Source organism: Danio aesculapii, chromosome 8 (assembly GCF_903798145.1).
Source record: "Danio aesculapii chromosome 8, fDanAes4.1, whole genome shotgun sequence".
NCBI classification, from domain to species: domain Eukaryota; kingdom Metazoa; phylum Chordata; class Actinopteri; order Cypriniformes; family Danionidae; genus Danio; species Danio aesculapii.
This window is the reverse complement of record NC_079442.1, coordinates 40729502-40750211: the sequence shown is the minus strand read 5'-3', so window position 1 is coordinate 40750211 and position 20710 is coordinate 40729502. Positions and strand designations below refer to the sequence as shown.

The following is a 20710-nucleotide window of genomic DNA, read 5'->3' as shown; positions in this document are numbered from 1 at the left end:
AAGATTATTTTCATGAAGTTCTTTGCACAGCACCAAATAAGTACCACAAAACAACTTTACACTATCAACTATTTGCAATCGAATACATTTGCCTCACTAATCTATCTCTATATAGACAACTTTTCTGACATGGTCAGTTTGCTTGGTTGCTCACCTTGTACGGTGTTACTTATAATGCAGAGCTCTTAGATTTGAGTCTTCCCACAAGAGAGATAAAAGCAATGTAAAGTCAAGGTAAAACTACATGGTTACAATGCATATATTTTTGGGTAAGCAAAATAATTTTATGTCAATAGGAAAAACAAGATTATTTTGCTTACCTCATTGGCAGATTATTTATTAACGTGGTCATGAAAAGTGTATAAAACATTTCAGATATAACATTAGGCTAGTTACCTAATTACCAAACACAGAACAGCCAAACACCATAATGCCTTTTTCTTTTTCTAATTTCTTTTTCATTATCTATGAAAACTTGTATCAGAGCTATAGCTGGAGAATAAACTGGGTTTTTTATTGTTACTGTTGGTTCACTGGAGAGTTGGAATGATGGTTGCTTAGCAATGACAGACGTCACTGTGCACAACTTACCAGTTCCTGATAACTCAAAAGCCGCAGGTCTTTCTGCAAATGTGTCGGATTGAGGTTTGATCATATTGACACCTTAAATGAACCAAAGTTTGGAAGCTGTGTCTCTGTACAATTTTTATTTTATTTTTTGGTGCGCACCAAAGTGTCATTACTGTATTAACACTTGCCCAAAAGATCCGCACCAAAGGCGGAAATGAACTTGAGTTTGATTCAGTTGAGTGAGATTAATGAGCTAGGGTTAAAAGAATTGTTGCCAAGCATAAAGAGCCAGGCATAGACTCTTACTCATAGATGGCTAACTTACAAGGATAATTCCCCCCAAAATAAAAAAAAACTAATTCTGTCATTTTCTCACCCTGCATCTAATTCAAACCTTATTGAGTATCATGTTTCTGTTGAGCACAAAATAAGACTGCTAAAAACCCATACCCATTGACTTCCACAGTATTTGTCCATACTATAGAAGTCAACGTATACAAATGTTCATCAAAACATGTTCTTCTGTGTTTAACAGAAGAGGGAAACTCATAAAGGTTTGAAATCACTTAAGGGCAGGTAAATTGTCAGCAGAATAAAATGTTATTATGAACTAACCCTTTACATTCATTTATTCATTCATTTTCCTTCGACTTTGTCCCTTATTTATCAGTGGTCAACACATAGGAATGAACCGCCAACTATTCAAGCATGTGTTTTACGCAATTCATTAGTCATTCACATGCAAACAGCAATTTTTTGCCAGTCAGTGTATGTATTTACATACAATACACAACAATGTGCATGGACATCCAGCGCATACTGTAGTCATGGTGTTTGTGTTCACATACATTTGACCATATTGGAACCACATTAGAGGGTGTAAAATGGCTTGTGGATTGCAGAAGGCACCATTAATTCTAATGAATAATCCCTTTTTTCTTATTTAACCTCACAATTTACATATTAAACATCATTAATACATTTACATGCCAACTCAAGCTAACTGGAAATAAGTGACTCTGTCTACGTTTATGCAAACCCCCCAAAATATACTTTTTTTGCTGTGGTTATTTGACAAATGAACACTAGAGGCAGTAAAACACCAGCAGTTGTGTTCCTTTTCACACAAATTATTACTACAGAGACAAAATGATACACTCTCCGGCCACTTTATTAGGTACACCTGGCCAACTACTTCATTTCAATCATTTTCTTTTCAGCTTAGTCCCTTTATTAATCTGGGGTCGTCACAGTGGAATGAACCGCCAACTTATCCAGCTTTTGTATTTTACGCAGCGGATGCCCTTCCTGCTGCAACCCATCACTGGGAAACATTCATACACACTCATTCACACACACACACTCTTGCAGTACGGTAAATTTTAGCATACTCAATTCACCTTTACCACAACTACTTGTTAACGCAAATTTCTATGGCAGCAACTCAGTATATTTAGGCATGTAGACATGGGTGAGTGTAGCAGAGGCCAGCTAGTGCAGTGCAGTGCAGGTAAACCTCACTCCTCTGACCTCCAAAGGTGCTCTAGCGACAGATGCTACAGATGCTACGTCCTTATTAGAGCTAACAAGTCCTCCTTGTTAGAGCAACCGACTCCCATGCGGAAGGTTGCTGGTTCAAACTGGATCCCAGCTCGGAGCAGGTTGGGTGGTGTAGGATTGAAGTAGGTGTAGGTTACATTGGTGCCGTGACCCGGATGGGAGTGAGGTTTAAGGGGGTGAGTGTAGCAGAGGCCAGCTAGCGAAGTGCTATGCAGGTAAACCTCACTCCTCTGACCTCTAAAGGTGCTCTAGCGGCAGATGCTAAAGGCCATGGTCAGGCCTCCTTGTTAGAGCTAACAACTCCTCCTTGTTAGAGCAACCGACTCCCATGCGGAAGCAGGTTGGGTGGTGTAGGATTGAAGTAGGTGTAGGTTCCATTGGTGCCGTGACCCAGATGGGAGTGAGGTTTAAGGGGGTGAGTGTAGCAGAGGTCAGCTAATAAAGTGCTGTGAGGTTTGTGGGGGTGAGTGTAGCAGTGAAGTGCTGTGCAGGTAAACCTCACTTTTCTGACCTCTAAAGGTGCTCTAGCGACAGACGCTATAGGCCATGGTTGTTAGAATGACCTATAGGCCTCATTGTTAGAACAACCGAATCCCGTGCAGACGGTCGCAGGCTCGATCCCACTCTGAGCGAGTTGGGTGTTGTAGGACCCACAGGGTTACACCCGTTCATACACACCCATAGACCATTTCTCAAGGAAATTAGGAAAATGAGCAAAAATAAATTAAAAAAAAGATGGATCAAACACATTGTAAATGGGAATATATCTCTCTATTCTACTTGTGATCCGACTGACCCAAACACATCATAATAAAAAGGTGTAAACAGGTCCTTATATACTATCTAAAATTGCATTTATAAATTAAAAACTGTTCAAAATGTAACATTTCAGTTTAATATTGAAGTTATATTCCTGTGACGAGTAATTCACTGCCATTACCACAAATTACCCATGTTGAAACTGTTTTATATATGCTGCTTAATATATTTGTTGAAACCATGAAATATTTTCTTCAGGATTCTTCGATGAACACTAAGTCAAAAAAATCAGCATTTTGGGCAATCCATTGGAGAATCGGTAGTGTTAATAGTTGTGTCAAAGTCAAACACATTAGTGAGAGATAACTTAGCAGAATTGCAAATAAGTCCTGAAGGGCCAATGTGTTACCAAACAGTTGAATGAACAGAAAAGGGCTTCTCAGGAAATAAAAACATTACACGCATGACTTATTCACAAATTAAAAAAAAAAAACATCAGTCCCGCAGAGAATGCATTCCCAGCTTGATAAAAAAGCAAATGAAATGCATGGAAATTTATGTGGCTTTTAAAAGTGGCTCATGTAATAACCTTAACCCAGAAAAAAAAGAAAAAAAGCCATGCTGTTTGAGGCCTGACAGAACGCACGTAAAGACTCGCTTTACAGATGAGGTAAATATTTCAACGGAGCCACTTCATATGCCATGCTTTGGCCATGTATAATAGATAAAGCATTTCATTTCACCTGGCCGCTTTTAAAAATAGGCAAATTATAATACGGAAAATAATGCTTTTCCCAGAGTGTTGTGATTACACTCCATTTTTTATAAAAGCCCAGCGCAATCTGCACACAGAATAATGCATTTTTCTTTCCCCATTGAGACCGTCCTTACAATCCCAGCCTGTCTGTAATCATGAGAAATCATTACTCTCTGCTAAGATCAATGCCAGGCAGAGCCCCGTCTGTGGTGTGCGGCACCCGTCCATTTTTTAAACAACCTACGGGTAGTGCTGGCCATCAGAATATAAATAGAGCAAACCTCAAGAATCGTTAGACCTCCGGACCTTTAGTGGTCATGCAAAATTCAAAGCGTCAAGATGGAAAAAGAAAGATATGCTGAGACGATTCCCCCTCTGGCAAGAATGTTACTTTCAACTTTCATCACCTTTTAAGATGTGCCATCAAAAACCATGCCCCTTGTTTCCCCCCCTGCACATCTCCAGAGTTGCTTCTAAGGAGCTACAAGGGGAGAAAAATACGGCAATTAGTGGAGATCCGGGGCAGGAGCGGAGATGGCGGAGATGGAGAGATTAACTGCAGGAGTTTGGGGAGTGGGCGCACCGGGTTGAAACTTTTCTGAGTTTAAATTGAAATTAGATTGATATATTTCATTCCCCCACCATGCCAACAAAGTAAGATGCCAACGCCGGTGCAATTTCCTCTCAGATGCTTTGATTGCCGCTTGTGTCAGGACATCTTTCAAAGAGCTTTCTCTTGATGGACTCTCTCGACTGAAGTCTGTCTTTAGAAAACAACAAAAACATACGATTCATGAACCATGCCGAGACTGCTTGCTTCTAGGTCTGCTCTGAGTTTCTTCAATCAATCTAGTGGTGTGTTCAAACTCTTACATGGTAAAATAAAAAACAACTAATGTCCAATAAGCTGCCTCGGGTTTAGAAGGGCTCCAAATTGAATCTAGCAACACACAAAATATCATTGCGCACAAGCCCTTAGGTCATTCCAGAACCATATAAGAGTTTGTGTTAGAGGCGCTATCAGATTTGAGATTCTTTAGACTGAGATCCTTTCAGTGAGTTTGTTGACCCAGATGAATCGTCATGATTTTAAGATAGAAATTATTTTAATTTGGATTTTAATTTTGCAAATATGATTCAGAGTGGTGTAAAGCTAATTATTTGAGTAGGGTCTATCTGCGGACTGCAAGACAGGGGCATAACAGGAGGGGGGCGTATCTTCTAGTAGAGGCGTAACTTAAAGTTATGTAGACCCACATGTCAAAACTATAGTATTAGCTATACTAATTATTAGCTCCTCTGAATTATTAACCGCAATGTTTATTTTTTCCCTCATTTTCTGTTTAACAGAAAGAAGATTTTTTTCAACACTTTTATAAACAATAGTTTTAATAACTAATTTATTTCTAATAACTGATTTATTTTATCTTTGCCATGATGACAGTAAATAATATTTTACTAGATATTTTTCAAGATACTTCTATACAGCTTAAAGTGACATTTAAAGGCTTAACTAGGTTAATTTGGTAAACTAGGCAAGTTAGGGTAATTAGGCACATTATTGCATAATGATGGTTTGTTTTGCAGACTATCGGAAAAAAAAAATTAGCTTAAAGGGGCTAATAATATTGACCCTTACATGGATTTTAAAAAATTGAAAACTGCTTTTATTCTAGCTGAAATAAAACAAATAAGACTTTCTCCAGAAGAATAAATATGATCATACCTACTGTAGCAAGTTCCTTGCTCTGTTAAACATCATTTGGGAAATATAAAAAAAAAAAATTCAAAGGGGGGCTAATAATTCTGACTTAAACTGTATATTGTCGGCAAGATGGTGCTGTAGCCATCAGTTATTAACGTCTACACCTACTCCACACCTAAACCCAACCATCACAATTATTAATGTCTGCACCTTCCCCAACCTTAACCCAACCATCGCAGTTATTAACGTCTATGCCTTCCCCAACCTTAACCCAACCATCGCAGTTATTAACGTCTACACCTTCCCCAACTCTAGTCAACCCTCATAGTTACTAACGTCTACACCAACTCTACTGTGCACATGCAGCCGTGAGTTGTGGAGGCTTTCATACTTGAAGTACTTGCCATTGTACTGTTATTTGCAACCATAGGGGGCGACGCCAAGTAGTCTAACTGTCATGACAAAATGGATGAAGAAGTCAGCGAGTGGAGTTGCTAAATGAATGAATATAACAACGTTAAAATAAATTTGGAGAAAATGCATGAAAACATTTGCTGAAAATGTACTCTGGGAAGTATTTCCACCACTTTGCCAACAACATCTCAGTTGTGACATCTTACATGGTTCAATGGGATCTCGATAACTGCAAATTACTCCCCCTTCATGTAACGCCCCTCTCTTGCAGTCCGTAGACAGATACACTTTAAGCTTTTATCCAATGTGATTTACAAATGAGGACAACATAGGTAATCAAAGTAACAAAAGCCCATCAGTATGTGAATACTATGACAACTCATCCAAAACTGATTTATTTGACAAATGGTCGAAAGAATTAAAAATGTGCTATGTTTACATTTATTTTTAAACAACACAATAATGATTTGCCACTCGAAAAAAAATTGCTGCTTGTTCTAAATACTTATTTATTACTTAAATTTCTAAAAACAATTAAGTTAAAGGTGCAGTAGGTGATTGTCTTCAGAAACCTTTTTTGTTGTGCAGGTTGAAAGCCTCTTCACATTCCAATAGTAATGATTAAAGTAAATGATCTAAATGTATTTTTATGTATTTTTATATTCTGGGTGAGGCATAAAACTAAAAACATCCAATTAAAACAGCGTCGGGCCGACATCTCCTATAATTCTGATACGTAGCTCAAACTGTCTCTCAGCAAATGGCGATTTGAGCACCTGTTTGTACGCAGCTCTGCCGTTTGTCCATACATGTGCTGTGCATTCACGAGAGAGAGAGAGAGAGAGAGAGAGAGAGAGAGAGAGAGAGAGAGAGCGAGCGGTAAAAACATGCTGAATCTAAACTTTTTTTAAATCCTGAATCAATATTGGAGTTGCTTTTGCATGCTGGAGGAAGGACGACACCATGGCTGAAGTATTTCTTTTAGACAGGTAATGCTATGTTTTAAAACAATTTTTGTCATGCAGAACTGATGTAAATTGGGTTGTTACGAATGGGTTATATGCACAGAAGTGTTGTTCAGCCACTGAAATCTTCCGGCGAAAGATTGATGTGACTATTTTCAGTATCATAAGAGACCTTTTACAGCATCGATAATGTAGATTTTTATTTAATTTAACAACAAAACATCAGTAAACAGCGCTATTCCGCCGAGCCTGCTTTACTGAGCTAAAGATGGTTTTATAGTCACATTGGTTCATTTTTTGAACAATGACAACATGTGACGCGCTCCCTATATTGTTTAACATGCTACTCTGAATATTTGGTCAGAAATAGCATGCAAGTATGGCTCAGAAATGAGTGTAATTTCTGCACGCCGCCAACCAAGCTTTAGCTTTAGCTCAACTCGTGAGAGAGGGTTCTGCTGTCATCTTTAAGGTGCGCGCGCTTGTGTTTTCAGGAGGCGTGGCTTTGGACGGCAGGGGAGGGACGGTGTTTCAGAGATTTATGCTAACAGGCTAGCATTGTGGCAGATCACCTACTGCACCTTTAACTTAATTGATTTGTGTTGGGACAACATAAAGGCATTGTGTGGAACCCTGCATTTTTACAGAGTACATTATAGAGAGTTATTGTTAGAAAGTCAGATAAAGTTATTTTAAAAATTAATATAAAAATGGGCACAGGACTTTATTTTAAAAGATGATGAATGTGGCGGCATGGTGACTTGGTGGTTATCACTTCTGTCTCACAGCAAGAAGGTCACTGGTTCAAGTCCCAGCTGGGCCAGTTGGCATTTCTGTGTGGAGTTTGCATGTTCTCCCAGTGTTGATGTGGGTTTCCTCCGGATGCTCTGGTTTCCCCCACAAGTCCAAAGACATGCGCTACAGGTGAATTTGGTAAGCTAATTTGTCCGTAGTGTATGTGTGTGAATGAGTGTGTATGGATGTTTTCCAGTGAGGAGTTGCAGCTAGAAGGGCATCCGCTGCGTAAAACATATGCTGGATAAGTTGGCAGTTCATTCGGCTGTGGCAACCCCAGATTAATAAAGGGACTAAGCCGAAAAGAAAATGAATGAATGAATGAATGAATGACAAAGATGATGAATCAATTACTATTCAAATTACTGTGTTTACAAGTGCTAAGGAACCATCCGCTGCTGAAAGTCAGATGTGGTGAAAGATATTATGACCAGTTACATTACAAAATTGGGTCATCAGACCAATTAGAGACAAATGCAACCTCTGAATGGAGGGATGTAGAGAGACTGGGTGCTTAAATGAACCATTTCAAACACTGAGGGAAAAAGAGTTGATGCTACAATGCATGTTATGAGTTTTTTATTTAATTACGTGGATAATTACGTGGATTAGAGTGGATGCTTTTAAATCTATTGCCAGAGACTTCCAAAACACCGTTTGCTAGCATAATAGGAGCACTCGTTTCTGCATTCCACAGAAAGACAAAAAGGCTCAGTATATAATATTAGTAATAACAGTTTTGGGTGAACCTTCGTCTTAAAAGCAACTTAAATGTCCTGATTAAAAAAGCAAAGAAAATAATAATCAAAAACAACAAGTACTGTACATCCAGAGCATTTTTATGGGACTCCTAGAAATAAAAAGCAATTCATTATGTGTCCCAAAAAGCAAAACTTTGGAAAAAAAAATACACAGAGGAGGACAGAACTACTTATTAAAATGCTTCTGGGGATTCTGGTTTCCAATATTTGAGGTGTTGTTTTTTTTTTTTTTTTTTTTTGCCTGAGAGTGCATTGTTATTTTTGACAAATAGTACTATGAGAAAGCTTCTGACAGAGGGGAAATATTACACAAAGAAACAAATCAATGCATTCAAGTGCAAAATAATCAGAATTTCTTGAAAAATTGCTAGGGGGCAATTGTTGAGGAAACAGTATGCATCCCTCGGTGTTAAATGAGCTTTGAAGATCCAAATGTCATCCGCGCCATCTGACAATGCCGAATGAGATCACTTGCTATTAGGAAATAAGCAGAGGTGAGGAGCTAATGTATGGCTGCAAACAAAATATGGGTGTATTTTTAAAACAGTACTTGAAAAGGATGATGTTTTGGACTTTCAGTTTCATTTATGGTATCTGATTATCTTTGTGTGGACGAAGACTGTACTGAAATACTCTTGACAGGGTTTCCTGCTGTGCTCCTGCATTGAAATAATTATTTTATTTTTTTATTGCTGAGAGCTTTGCACAAGAGTTCTTGACATTAGATGTGTTCAGTTAACTCTGCTAAACTACAATTCCTAAAACTAAAACTTTAAATATATAAAAATTAAATAGAAATATGTTCACAAAATCAAAACTAAACTAAAACTAACAAAATTATGAATAAAACAGATAAAACTAAACTAGCAAAAACTAAACTAGTAGTAAAAATATAGTATCAAAATAAAAGCCCGTTTTTAAAATGCAAAACTATAATTACCTTGTTCTGAGCCACTTTTATTTGAGCTTTAAATTAATTGTATGAATTCATTGAAACAAATCATTACTAACACTTGCAGTGCGCTGCTACTACAATGCAGAGTCAGGTCACATGAGGGGAATCTGAATGATTGTGGGTGAAAATTACCCATCGATATACTCTTTAAAAACAGTCATTTGCAAACCCACTGCGGATGCTTTTAAGTGTCAAAACACTTCATCGCAAGTTCATTTCTATGAAAACAACAGGGTGTATGAAATACCCAGCGCTCCGACAGGTGCTAGTTCTGCAAGCTGATGGAATGTGTGAGGACGTGAAGTTCATGTCACTTCACTTCTCTGTTTCCTCTCTTCTGAGTAGACATTGACATTCTGTTCACAAGCTTCCAACAGTGGCTCACATCAACCTGACTCATGTCACACTTTTTTTTTGCTATCCAGTAAGCTGAGAGAAAGATTTCGGGGGTGAAGTTTTGGTAGTAGATTGTGTTAAAGTGATGAAAACACACAAAGCGAAACACGCGGCCAGAATTGTAAATCTCTGCCTCTTTGGTGTTGGTCCATTTAATGGGATATTAAGAGAAGTGGTGTTTGGGAACGCTGTTTGGGAGGCGTAATGCACCTGTGTGCTGATGGAGGTAAAACAGGGACATTATTCCAGACATGGCTGACAGCCACAGCTGCCTTCCAGATGTTTATACATCTGATTACTGCATAAATGAAGTATCTGCTCCAATTAACCACGGTATGCCATCGTTTGGGGTTTCAGAGGATTGTAGCTTTTTCATTAGCCCCATGTGCACTGTCTGCTCCTCTCTGTCTTTTGTATGCAAGAACTGAAAATGAACTAAGAAGCTATTGAATTGAACATATTTAGAAGGTCGACCTAAAATAAAAACTGTGGTTAAATGCAAAACAAACATCATCGGAGACTCAACATGCCGATTTTTCTGTTTAAATCTGTCAAAAAGAGCCAAAGTTGGTCCAAATGACTAAACAGATAATTCTATTGAGTCAGTCCTTTAAATTGAACTGTCTGAATAAAATGGTTAAAAGGAATCTGTTTCATATCAGTTTAAATAAGTGTAAAGCCCCGTTCAGACTACATGATTGTTATTGTCAGCTCTGACAGTCGCTCTGTCAGATTATGGGATTTTGTCTAGATAAAATCTTGATGTGTCAAGGATATGAAATATGCCAGACTACACTTTGCTTCTCGATCAGTCATTGTGTGACATCTACGGCAGTCGTTCTGTCAGATGCCTCCGTAATTGTCTATTAAGTGTTTCCCACAGACGAACGTTTCACCCATACACATGTGTGTGTTTTCTGAATGAAAACAGAAGAGAAGTAGATAGAAGAGCTTTTGGAGCTGTGGAAGCGGTATCCCAGCATCGACTGTAAACAAATCACAAATGCTAAACTATCTTCACATTAAAATGACAACGAAACTTTCAGTAGACAGCCGGTTACCATGCCTTTATTTAAAATATCCTGCACCACATTGTGAATGAGAACATAATGAGTGATTTGCTTTTACATATTAATTCCAGTTAAAAAAAAAAAAGATTTAATATATGCAGTAGGGGAAATAAGTACTGAACACATCATGTTTTTTTGCTGGGAATAGTATTTCAAGGAGCTGTTGACAAGGAATTAAACCAAATTTAGGTAAAAACACAAACGATACACACGTAAAAACAAAACAAAACAAAACAAAAGAGAAATCAGAAAAATTGTTTATGTGTAATAACAATGGAATGGCACAAGGAGAAAGTGCTGAACTACTGAAATGCATTTAATACTTTATATAAAAAGCTTTTTTGGTGATGGAAGCTTAAAGACGCCTCTCCTATGGAGAATGAAGTCACATGCATTGCTCATTGTGTCTATCAAATCTGATCTTTATTTTGTATTTTCTATTGGATTCAAGTCAGGTGTTTGGCTGGGCCATTCTACAGCTTGATTTTTTTTCTCTGAAAGCATTTGAGAGTTTCCTTGTGTTTTGTATCATTGTCTTGCTGAAATGTCCACTCTGGTTTTATCATCATCATTCTGCTAATGTAGATTTTGGACTGAAGCAGCAAATATTTATTCACATTGACGAGGGGCAGAGGGTTGCTGTATAACTACTGAGAGATTTCAGCTGCAGTCTGGGCTTTCCCTGCCTTTCTACACCTTCCTTTCTTCATGTGTTCAATACTTTTTTCCTGTGTCATTTAATTTTCTTACACATAACTTAATTTGTAAAATAATTTATATTGTTTTCTTTGCATATAAAGATTTATTTGGTTGTTACCAACATCTGGTGAAAATGTCAAGTCAACAGCACCTTAGAAATATGTTTTCTGAGAAAAATGGTGACGTGTTCAATACTTATTTCCCCCACTGTATATAGTCCCTTGATGACACATCATATAGTTAAATGTACCGTTGGCATAACTACACAAAGCTTTCTTCCATTCCATATGTCCACCTTACAGCACAATCCGCTCTCTTTCATTTTGCAATTTCAAAAGCAGTATACAGAAGACATTTTGTGCTCCTATTGGTCAGTATCACCCATGTTATGTTATAACCTGTTGTGAACGACAGTGAAAAAATGTGACATGCTTGTTGACTTTGTGAAGCACCGCAGACTAAGCATCGATTGTCATGTACTATAAAACACTACATAAGAAGAAATGAATAAATCTTGCTTCCTGAAGCCCATTTTGTCATTTACAAAACCCCACGGACATTGTACGTCAAGTAAATGGTGCCAAAATCTGGAAGAAATCATGTCATCTGAACTGGGTTTAACAAATGTATAATTCTTAAAGTTGAATCCATCAAAGAGAATAAAAAAACCGTTTTGAACAGTCACAGTTCACAACGAGTGTAATAATCACACTGCGAATGTGTTTGAAACACTCAGCCTTGAACATGGAAATTGTTGCAACATAGGCTCATTCTGAAAACGTAGCCTTATAAACATTTCTGGCGATCACGAATTATGTAGCCAGAAGTACGTATGGCTGCATTTCGTCTTTAAAACGAATGCTACGGTATGACATCATTCCTTTTTGCGCTTTCCCCCCTCTATGCGAATGACTTTTCCCCTGTTAACATTTTGTCCAGTGACTCGCCGCGTATGTCAGAGGATTTGAGATGCAGAGCGTAATAAACCATGACGTCTGGCAAAGAACGGTTCCAGAAAGCAGGTAAGACAAAAATAATAGTCAAAAAATGAAATAAACAAGCACATAACAGGGTGAGAATGTGGTGAAATCTGAAAATGTGGTAAAAATCAGTCTGCCGCGAGGGCTTTTCTATTTTTTTGGATTGCTTTTGAAAACACTATCGGTTGGGTATGGGGAAGGGTTGGCCAGTCAGTCAGTCAGTCAGTCAGTCAGTTGACAGTCAGATGACAGCGGCCTCTGGTGTATTTAAACGAGAAGAGCAGGTGCAAATGGCACTCCCAAGAGAAATTTGAGATCTGAAAAAGCTTACACAACGACTCTGGCAGATTCTTGAAAACAAAAACTGCAAAAAACGTAGCTCCTGGGACATATTTTGCGTTCTCCAGAAATGTATATAGAGGTACACAATCAAGAATGATCCTGGGTTAAAATTATCATGCAAACACTGAATCAGAGAAATGATTCTGGTTCTTTTAAATGACTGATGCACTATACATTCTAAATCCTCTTGTGAGAGAAATGTAATTCAGCATTCACACAAATTGTAGGTGCTTTTGTTTTGTTTATCTATGACATGCATATTAACTATGAATTGCTGTATAAAAAGTCCTTCAAAAAAGTCATATTTTTTTCTTCAAAAGAACAAATAAATAAATAAATAGCACCATGTGGGTTTGGAACGACATGAGGGTGAGTACATAATGACAGAATTTCATTTCAGGCTCAACTATTCCTTTAATAAAACACCAGAGAGCGAGCGTTTGGAGAGGTGGAGAGAGGACAGCTCATTCCTCCACTAACTAGGAATGTCCGTGACAGGGATTGTGTGCATGTCCAAGCATGTGAAATTACAACCCTCTCCTCCAGCAACCCTCTCCGTGACCCATCTGAACTCGGCCTGATCTACTCCGGTACCAGAAGAAAAGCCCCACATCCTCATCAAAAACCGCTGGAGGCCGCAGATGATGAATAGGGGTGCTGGATCTATTAATTCCCTGTAACAGTTCCTTTCTGCCTCTTCAGATTCCCAGCGCTCACGGCACGCTTAACTGTGAAAGACGATGTGTTAAGCTAATGCTTCCACTGCCGCAAAGCAGCTTTGACTGTAATCAGGGGATACAATATGTCACCCTTTTCAACACCATGTATGCAAGCCAACATAAGCAAACGTGAAAATACGTGTCCTGCGGTTGTGTCAGAATGAAGGCCACTATGTGACTGTGTTTGGTACACAAGGACATGTAGTGTCCTTTTGGTTTGTATAGGGTGCTACTATATAGTGCCACCCACTTTTGTTTCGGAAGTATTTTGCCCATTTATTTATTAAATAGGAGTTCTATAAAAGCATATTTTTTTATAACATTATAAGACAAACAAAAAGACAAAGTTGTAAGACATGAAAAAAAGACACTACAACTAAATTTAAGCACTGTGAATGATGATAGTCTCCATTGAAATAACATATTTCTAATAACTTTATAGCAAAACACGCCTATTTATATACATATACAGTTAAAGTCAGAACTAATAGGCCTTCTAATTTATTATACCCTCTGTATATTTTCCCCCAATTTCTATGTAACGAAAAGAAGATTTTTTTTTCAACACATTTCTAAACATAATAGTTTTAAACTACTTTTATGTTTAATAACTCATAATATTTTACTAGATATTTTTCAACATATTAGTATTTAGCCTAAAGTGCATTTTAAAGGCTTAACTAGGTTAACTAGACAAGTTAGAGTAATTAGGCAAATCTTTGTAAAATTATGGTTTGTTCTGTAGGCAATGGGAAAAAATATTGCTTAAGGGGGTGAATAATAGTGACTTTAAAATGGTTTTAAAAAAAATTTAACTGCTTTTATTGTAGCCGAAATAAAACAAATAAAACTTTCTCCAGAAGAAAAAATATTATCAGACATACTGTGAAAAATTTCCTTGCTCTGTTAAACATCATTTGGAAAATATTTAAAAAGAAAAATCAGCCTCCCTGAATTATTAGCCCCCCTGGTTTTTTTTTCTCTCCAATTTCTGTTTAACGGAGAAAAGATTTTTTTCAACACATTTCTAAACATTAGAGTTTTAATAAGTCATCTCTAATAACTGATTTATTTTATCTTTGCCATTACGACAGTAAATAATATTTTACTAGACATTTTTAAAGACACTTCTATACAGCTTAAAGTGACATTTAAAGGCTTAACTAGGTTAATTAGGTTAACTAGGCAAGTTAGGGTAATTAGGCAAGTAATTAGCCGCTGTGTATGCCTTTTCAGATCATAAATTTCGCTCACGAGTGCCATTCGAGCCTGCTGTTCTCACGTAAATTCACCAGAGGCCACTGTCGACAGACTGACTGACTGACCGACCGATCCTCCCACCCTCCTCCTTTCGTTTTAAAGACAAAATGCAACCATACGTACTTCTGGCTACATAACTCATGATCTCCAGAAATGTATATAGAGCTACGTTTTCAGAATGAGCCTATGTTGAAAACTTCAGAGTGAATTACCTGGGATATTAAGAATCTGCGAGCAATTTCCTATTAATATGTTAATGTTTTATATTTACATTTTGTTCTACTGCTGTTAGCCCCGCCCACATGTAAAATCTGGGCCAGAAACAAAAATCTTTTAGCTTCATTTTATTTTTAAATACCCTGCATCTTTCACAGGGTTTTATTTTACTTTTTAGTAATCTGGGCTTACAAATGCTTGCAAAGTTTTGCTTACTCTCCCTAAGTTGTCCTCACTCTGGCCTGCAGTGATATGTTCTCATTTGCTAATGAGCTTTGATTGACAGCCTGACCTCGAAGTTGACTTGACTGACACTGACCTTGAAGTAAAGACGTTTTAAAACTTCAAATATGCACACATCTTCCTATTTCATTGCAGTGTTAAAGTTGGGCGTTTTTTACATTTGGCACAAAACGAATCCCCAATGTCTCTACCACTGATCTTAATGAAACAAATACAGTGGATGATGACCATAAAGATGATGTGTCATCAAATATCTTCTTTCCTCTTCCTGCAGATGTCAGCCTGGCCCCCGCTGTGTTTTTTTATATTAGGATGCTCAAAATCTTAGTAACACCATCTGTTATTTGAAATATCTTCTTTCATTGCAATAGCCTTGCACAGGCAAACACAGGAATAAAGCTTATGATGTTCTCCAAGTATTGTTCAAAGAGTCTTGGGAGGACAGAGAGCAAATGAGGATACGGTGTGACAGTGTTCTTTCAATTATTCATTATCAGATACATTTCACATACTCTAATCCGTTTGTCGTACACATAATAACACTGACTGAAATTAAAACAAAGTGTATTTTTCATTTTCTTAGATCTGAAGTAAATTGTTGATATGGAAAGCACAACAGTCGTACCTTTCTGAGAACTGATTAAACCACTTTTTTTAAGACGATTAAACATGCTGTCTGAAAAGAAAGCCTTGGAAATCTGCCACTTTGAAGCAATCATTGTGTTCCACTTACTGTAATTGCAATTGTACAGTGAAACTTCTTTAATAATGGTGATTCAAGAGTTATCAAATGTTGTATTTGTGGTGAGTAGCACTGTTTAAGGGATTTAGCAGTGTGCTATAGGTTAAAATGACTGTTGACATAAATAAATATACATATGGGTCAAAGACGAGGCATCCCATGTTTAACCAAGGTTCATTCTGAAAACGTACACCTATATACATTTGTGGAGAGCACCAAAAACGTCCAAGGAGGTAAGTTTTTGTTTTTACAAATCCGTCAGAGGCCGCTGTGTACACTTTTTCAGATCTCAAATTTCTTGTGAGTACTACTCGCACCTGCACCTCTCATGTAAATTCATTAGAGGCCGATATCGACTGACTGACTGACTGACTGAATAACTGACTGACTGATCGACTGGCCCACCCTCCTCCTGCCCTAAACCCAACCAATAGTGTTTTCAAAAGCAATGATTGACACGCTCACCCTCTTCCCGAAACCCAACCAACACGTTTTAAAAACAATCCAGAAAAAGAAAAGCTCTCGCCTGATTTTTACCATGTTTTCAAACTTTACCACATTCTCACTCTGTTATTTACTTGTTTATTTTATTTTTTGGCTTCTGTTTTTGTCTTACTCGCTTTCTTGAACTGTTCTTCTGCAAACTCGAACCCTGTCATCGTGGTCAACTCCTCTCTGCATCTGCAAGTCCGCTGACGTACATGATTTGCTACTGGACAAACTGGTAACAGCGGGAAAGCCGTCTATATGGAAGTTATTGGTCATCTGGTAAGTGCGAAAAGGAACGGCGTCATACCGCACCGTAGTGTTTGTTTTGAAGACGAAATGCAGCCAAATGTACATCTGGGTACATAAGTCACAATCTTCATAAATGTATATAGGGCTACGTTTTCGGAATGAGCTTATGTTGCCCATTTTGCATTAAATTAAATGTACAAAATATATTTTACATAGGTCACTGGTTCAAGCCTTGGCTGGGTCAGTTGGCATTTCTGTGTGGAGTTTGCATGTTCGCCCCGCATTCGCTATAGGTGAATTGGGTAAGCTAAATTGTCCGTGTGTGAATAAGTGTGTATGGGGGTTTCCCAGTGATGGGTTGCAGCTGGAAGGGCATCCGCTGCATAAAACATGTGGTGGATAAGTTGGCGGTTGATTCCGCTGTGGCGACCCCTGATTAATAAAGGGACTAAACTGAAGAGAAGATGAATGAATGAATATTTTATATACAAAGAAAGAATATTAAATGCAAGTGACGTCTTAAAATAAAAAAGAATTTGGGATCATACAAATTTGTATTATATTTTAAATTATTTAAAGAAATCTGACAAATAGGCAAAACCTAAATGTTCAAATATGAAATGATATTCTAAAAATTCTATCTGTTTTAAACTGAATTAAAAATATATATTCAGGTTATATATACCATAAAGGAAATGTAGCAAAATTTACTACAACTACAATTAAAATGAAAATATAAAAATTAAAAACAATATAATTAAAATAAACATATAGCAAGAGAATATTTTATTATTGTTCACAATTAAACAGCCTTCTCTGGTAAAGAGCAAAGCAGCAGCAGCACAGAAAGGTTTGAGCGTCCTCTCCCGCTCTTTTAATCTTATCTTGTTTATGTTCAATAACCCTGAGCTTACAGCCCTGTTGCTATAACAACAACTCGAAAATGAGTTTCCAAAAATGGATCAATCGACAAATAAAACCAAATAAAATTACATAAATGATAAGTTATTAACAACTGAATGATTCTGTTAATAAAAGCTTAAATTCTCTGGATTTACTGAATTTATTAGGAATAAGTTTGACAAAAAAATGTTATATTTTTTCATTTAAAAAAAGAAAAATATCGAATTTGTTATCCAGGAAACGATAAATGGAAAGAATAACAAATGTTTACATTTCATGTGATTATAAATCAGGGTTATTCTACCAAATATACACTTCTTAATTCTTCTGAAATTAAATCAATGGTATTGTGTGGTCTGCAAATGACAATAGACATGTCTAAAATCATGAAGTGTTTTTAAAATGTCATCAGTAGTTGACAGAAAGAAAAAAATTATTCTGTTTTACTCGCATAACAGCAAAATGTAAATCTAGACAAACTGAATATTCAAGAGAATTATTTTCCATAGCTGTGTATATATATATATATATATATATATATATATATATATATATATATATATATATATATATATATATATATATATATATAGTTGAAGTCAGAATTATTAGCCCCCCGTTAAATTTTTTTTCTTTTTTTAATTATTTCCCAAAATAATTTTTAACAGAGCAAGAGAATTTTCACAGTATGTCTGATAACATTTTTTCTTCTGGAGAAAGTTTCATTTGTTTTATTTTGGCTAGAATAAAAGCAGTTTTTAATTAAAAAAAAAAAAAACATTTTAAGGTCAAAATTATTAGCCCCTTTAAGCTATAATTTTTTGACAGTCTACAGAACAAACCATCATTATACAATAACTTGCATAATTACCCTAACCTGCCTAGTTAACTTAATTAACCTAGTTAAGCCTTTAAATGTCACTTTAAGCTGTATAGAAGTGTCTTGAAAAATATCTAGTAAAATATTATTTTCTGTAAACATGGCAAAGATAAAATAAATCAGTTATTAGAAATGAGTTATTAAAACTATTATGTTTAGAAATGTGCTGAAAAAATCTTCCCTGACTTCAACTGTAGATATATGCGCCAGTCCATGTCTTATCTCTATCATTATTCAAACAACCATGAAATGAAAACTCTCCTACATACGAGCTAATGCTCTCGGAACAGATAGTTTGTTTCGTCTATTATGTATGCAGCAGCTGTAATGAACTGTACACTAGTGAAACATCGGTTTGAAGCATGTTTATGCATGCGAATGCATTCATGTGCGTATCTGTGACCTGCTTACTAATGCGTGGGAGCCTACGCTTAACAAGTAAATGCCTAATGGAGTGACTCATTACAAGAGATTTTTATTCCTACGGCTGTTCAAATACATTTAGCAAAAAATATATAGAAATACAAAAAAAAAATGCCCGGAGGTGACCAAAAAGTACGTCCGAACATCGCATGACTTGTGAAGTGACACATCAGCGACTCACCGTCCATCCGCCTCCATCAGTAGTCATGTCACAGAAGACCTGGAAGCCTGCTGGGTAATGCGTGGGGAACACCGAGTAGATGCCATCCTCTCTTTGCCCGCTGGCATAGATGTCACTGCAGTCTCTGGGTCTGGAACCTGCCAGAAGATGCATGCCAGCATCATCAGTGCACATTAAGAACAGTGCTTTAAAATACTTGAGTAATTGTACATGATTACGGCATTGTAAGTATTTTAAGTGCTTGAGTAAATGTACTTGATTACTGCATTGTATGTATTTTTAAAGGTGCCATATAGTGCATTGATTGAAGTCTGGCTTAAGAAAGTAAAACAAATCTGCAGAAATGGTTGCATATGCTCATTTATAAGCAGAGGAATAACCTCTAGAATAGAGGTGACCAAACTTGGTCCTGGAGGGCCGGTGTCCTAAAGAATTTAGATCAAACACACTTGAACATGCCAATCAAGTTCTTAATAGGTATACTAGAAACATCCTGACAGGTGTTTTAAAGCAAGTTGGACACCAGCCCTTCAAGACCAAGTTTGTGCACCCCTGCTCTAGAATGAAAAGCACGGCTTGACCATATTTGGTCATGAATATTAATGAGATTGTCTCTGATGCTCCAGAGCACATCAATGACTGCTCTTTCTCACACACACATGCATTACAGATTGTTATGTACTCTGAAATACACTCTTGCAAAGCAATATGTATTTTGTACAAAAATATTTGAACACACTGAGTAGATGCCTGGTGAAATAAAGAAGATGTTTACATCAGGGATAATTGAGCTATTTGTTAGCAACTAACTCTACTTTTCCATTTCTGCTCCTGCGTTTGGTTTAAATAAAATAAGGGCTAAATGCTCATTTGCAATGGGAATTTCAGGCAGCACTAAGAGGTTTTTGCATCTGAACTCTTCATATGTTTTAAAAGTAACTTCAAAGTACTTTTTTTGATTTCCCAACCTCCCCTCACCTCGTTAATTTTATTATTAATGGTATTACTTTTACTTTTGCTATCATTATCATTATTATTACTGTTTTGACTTGCCTTCCTGTTCTCTCCACATTATCATTATTACCATTGTCATTATTAAGGTTGCTGTAGTTGTTGTAGTAGTAGTAATCATTGTAGTAGTCTCGATTGTAGTTGTGATTATTGAAGTAGTTGTTGTATTAGTTTCTGTAGTAGTAGATGTCGTTGGTATAGTGGTATCAGATATAGTAAAGGTGTTGTTGTTGTAATAGTAGTAGTAGTCATTGTTGGTGTAGTATCAGTAGTAGATGTTGTCGATGTAGATGTTGTAGTAGCAGTGATTGCTGTAGTAGTATCAGTAATAGTAGTAGTAGTAGTAGTCGTTCTTGTAGTAGTATTAGTTGTAGCAGACGCTGTAGTAGTATCAGTAGTAGTAGTCATTGTTGTAGTAGTATCAATATTAGTAGACATTGTAGTAGTAGTAGTCGTGGTTGTGGCTGTAGTAGCAGCAGTAGTAGTTGTAATATTAGTAACTTTCTATAGTAGTAGTTGGTGTAGTACTTGTGATTTATTATTATTGTTGTTGTCAGTTATTTTTACTGTTGTCCTTTCTTTCTTTTTTACTGTCATTATTACTATCATACATTACAAGCATTGTTGTTACTCCTTACCACTAACTGGTTTCTTTCTATCTGTTTT

At 36.8% G+C, this 20710-nt stretch overlaps 1 protein-coding gene across 1 annotated transcript in view; it reads right to left on the bottom strand.

Moving 5' to 3' along the window:
• fibcd1a (fibrinogen C domain containing 1a) overlaps positions 1 to 20710 on the bottom strand; it is a 212209-nt gene that overhangs the window by 97688 nt on the left and 93811 nt on the right. The window contains exon 4 of the mRNA XM_056463980.1: positions 19034 to 19170. Coding sequence (XP_056319955.1) covers positions 19034 to 19170 — 137 coding nt within the window. The remainder of the gene's footprint in view (positions 1 to 19033; positions 19171 to 20710) is intronic.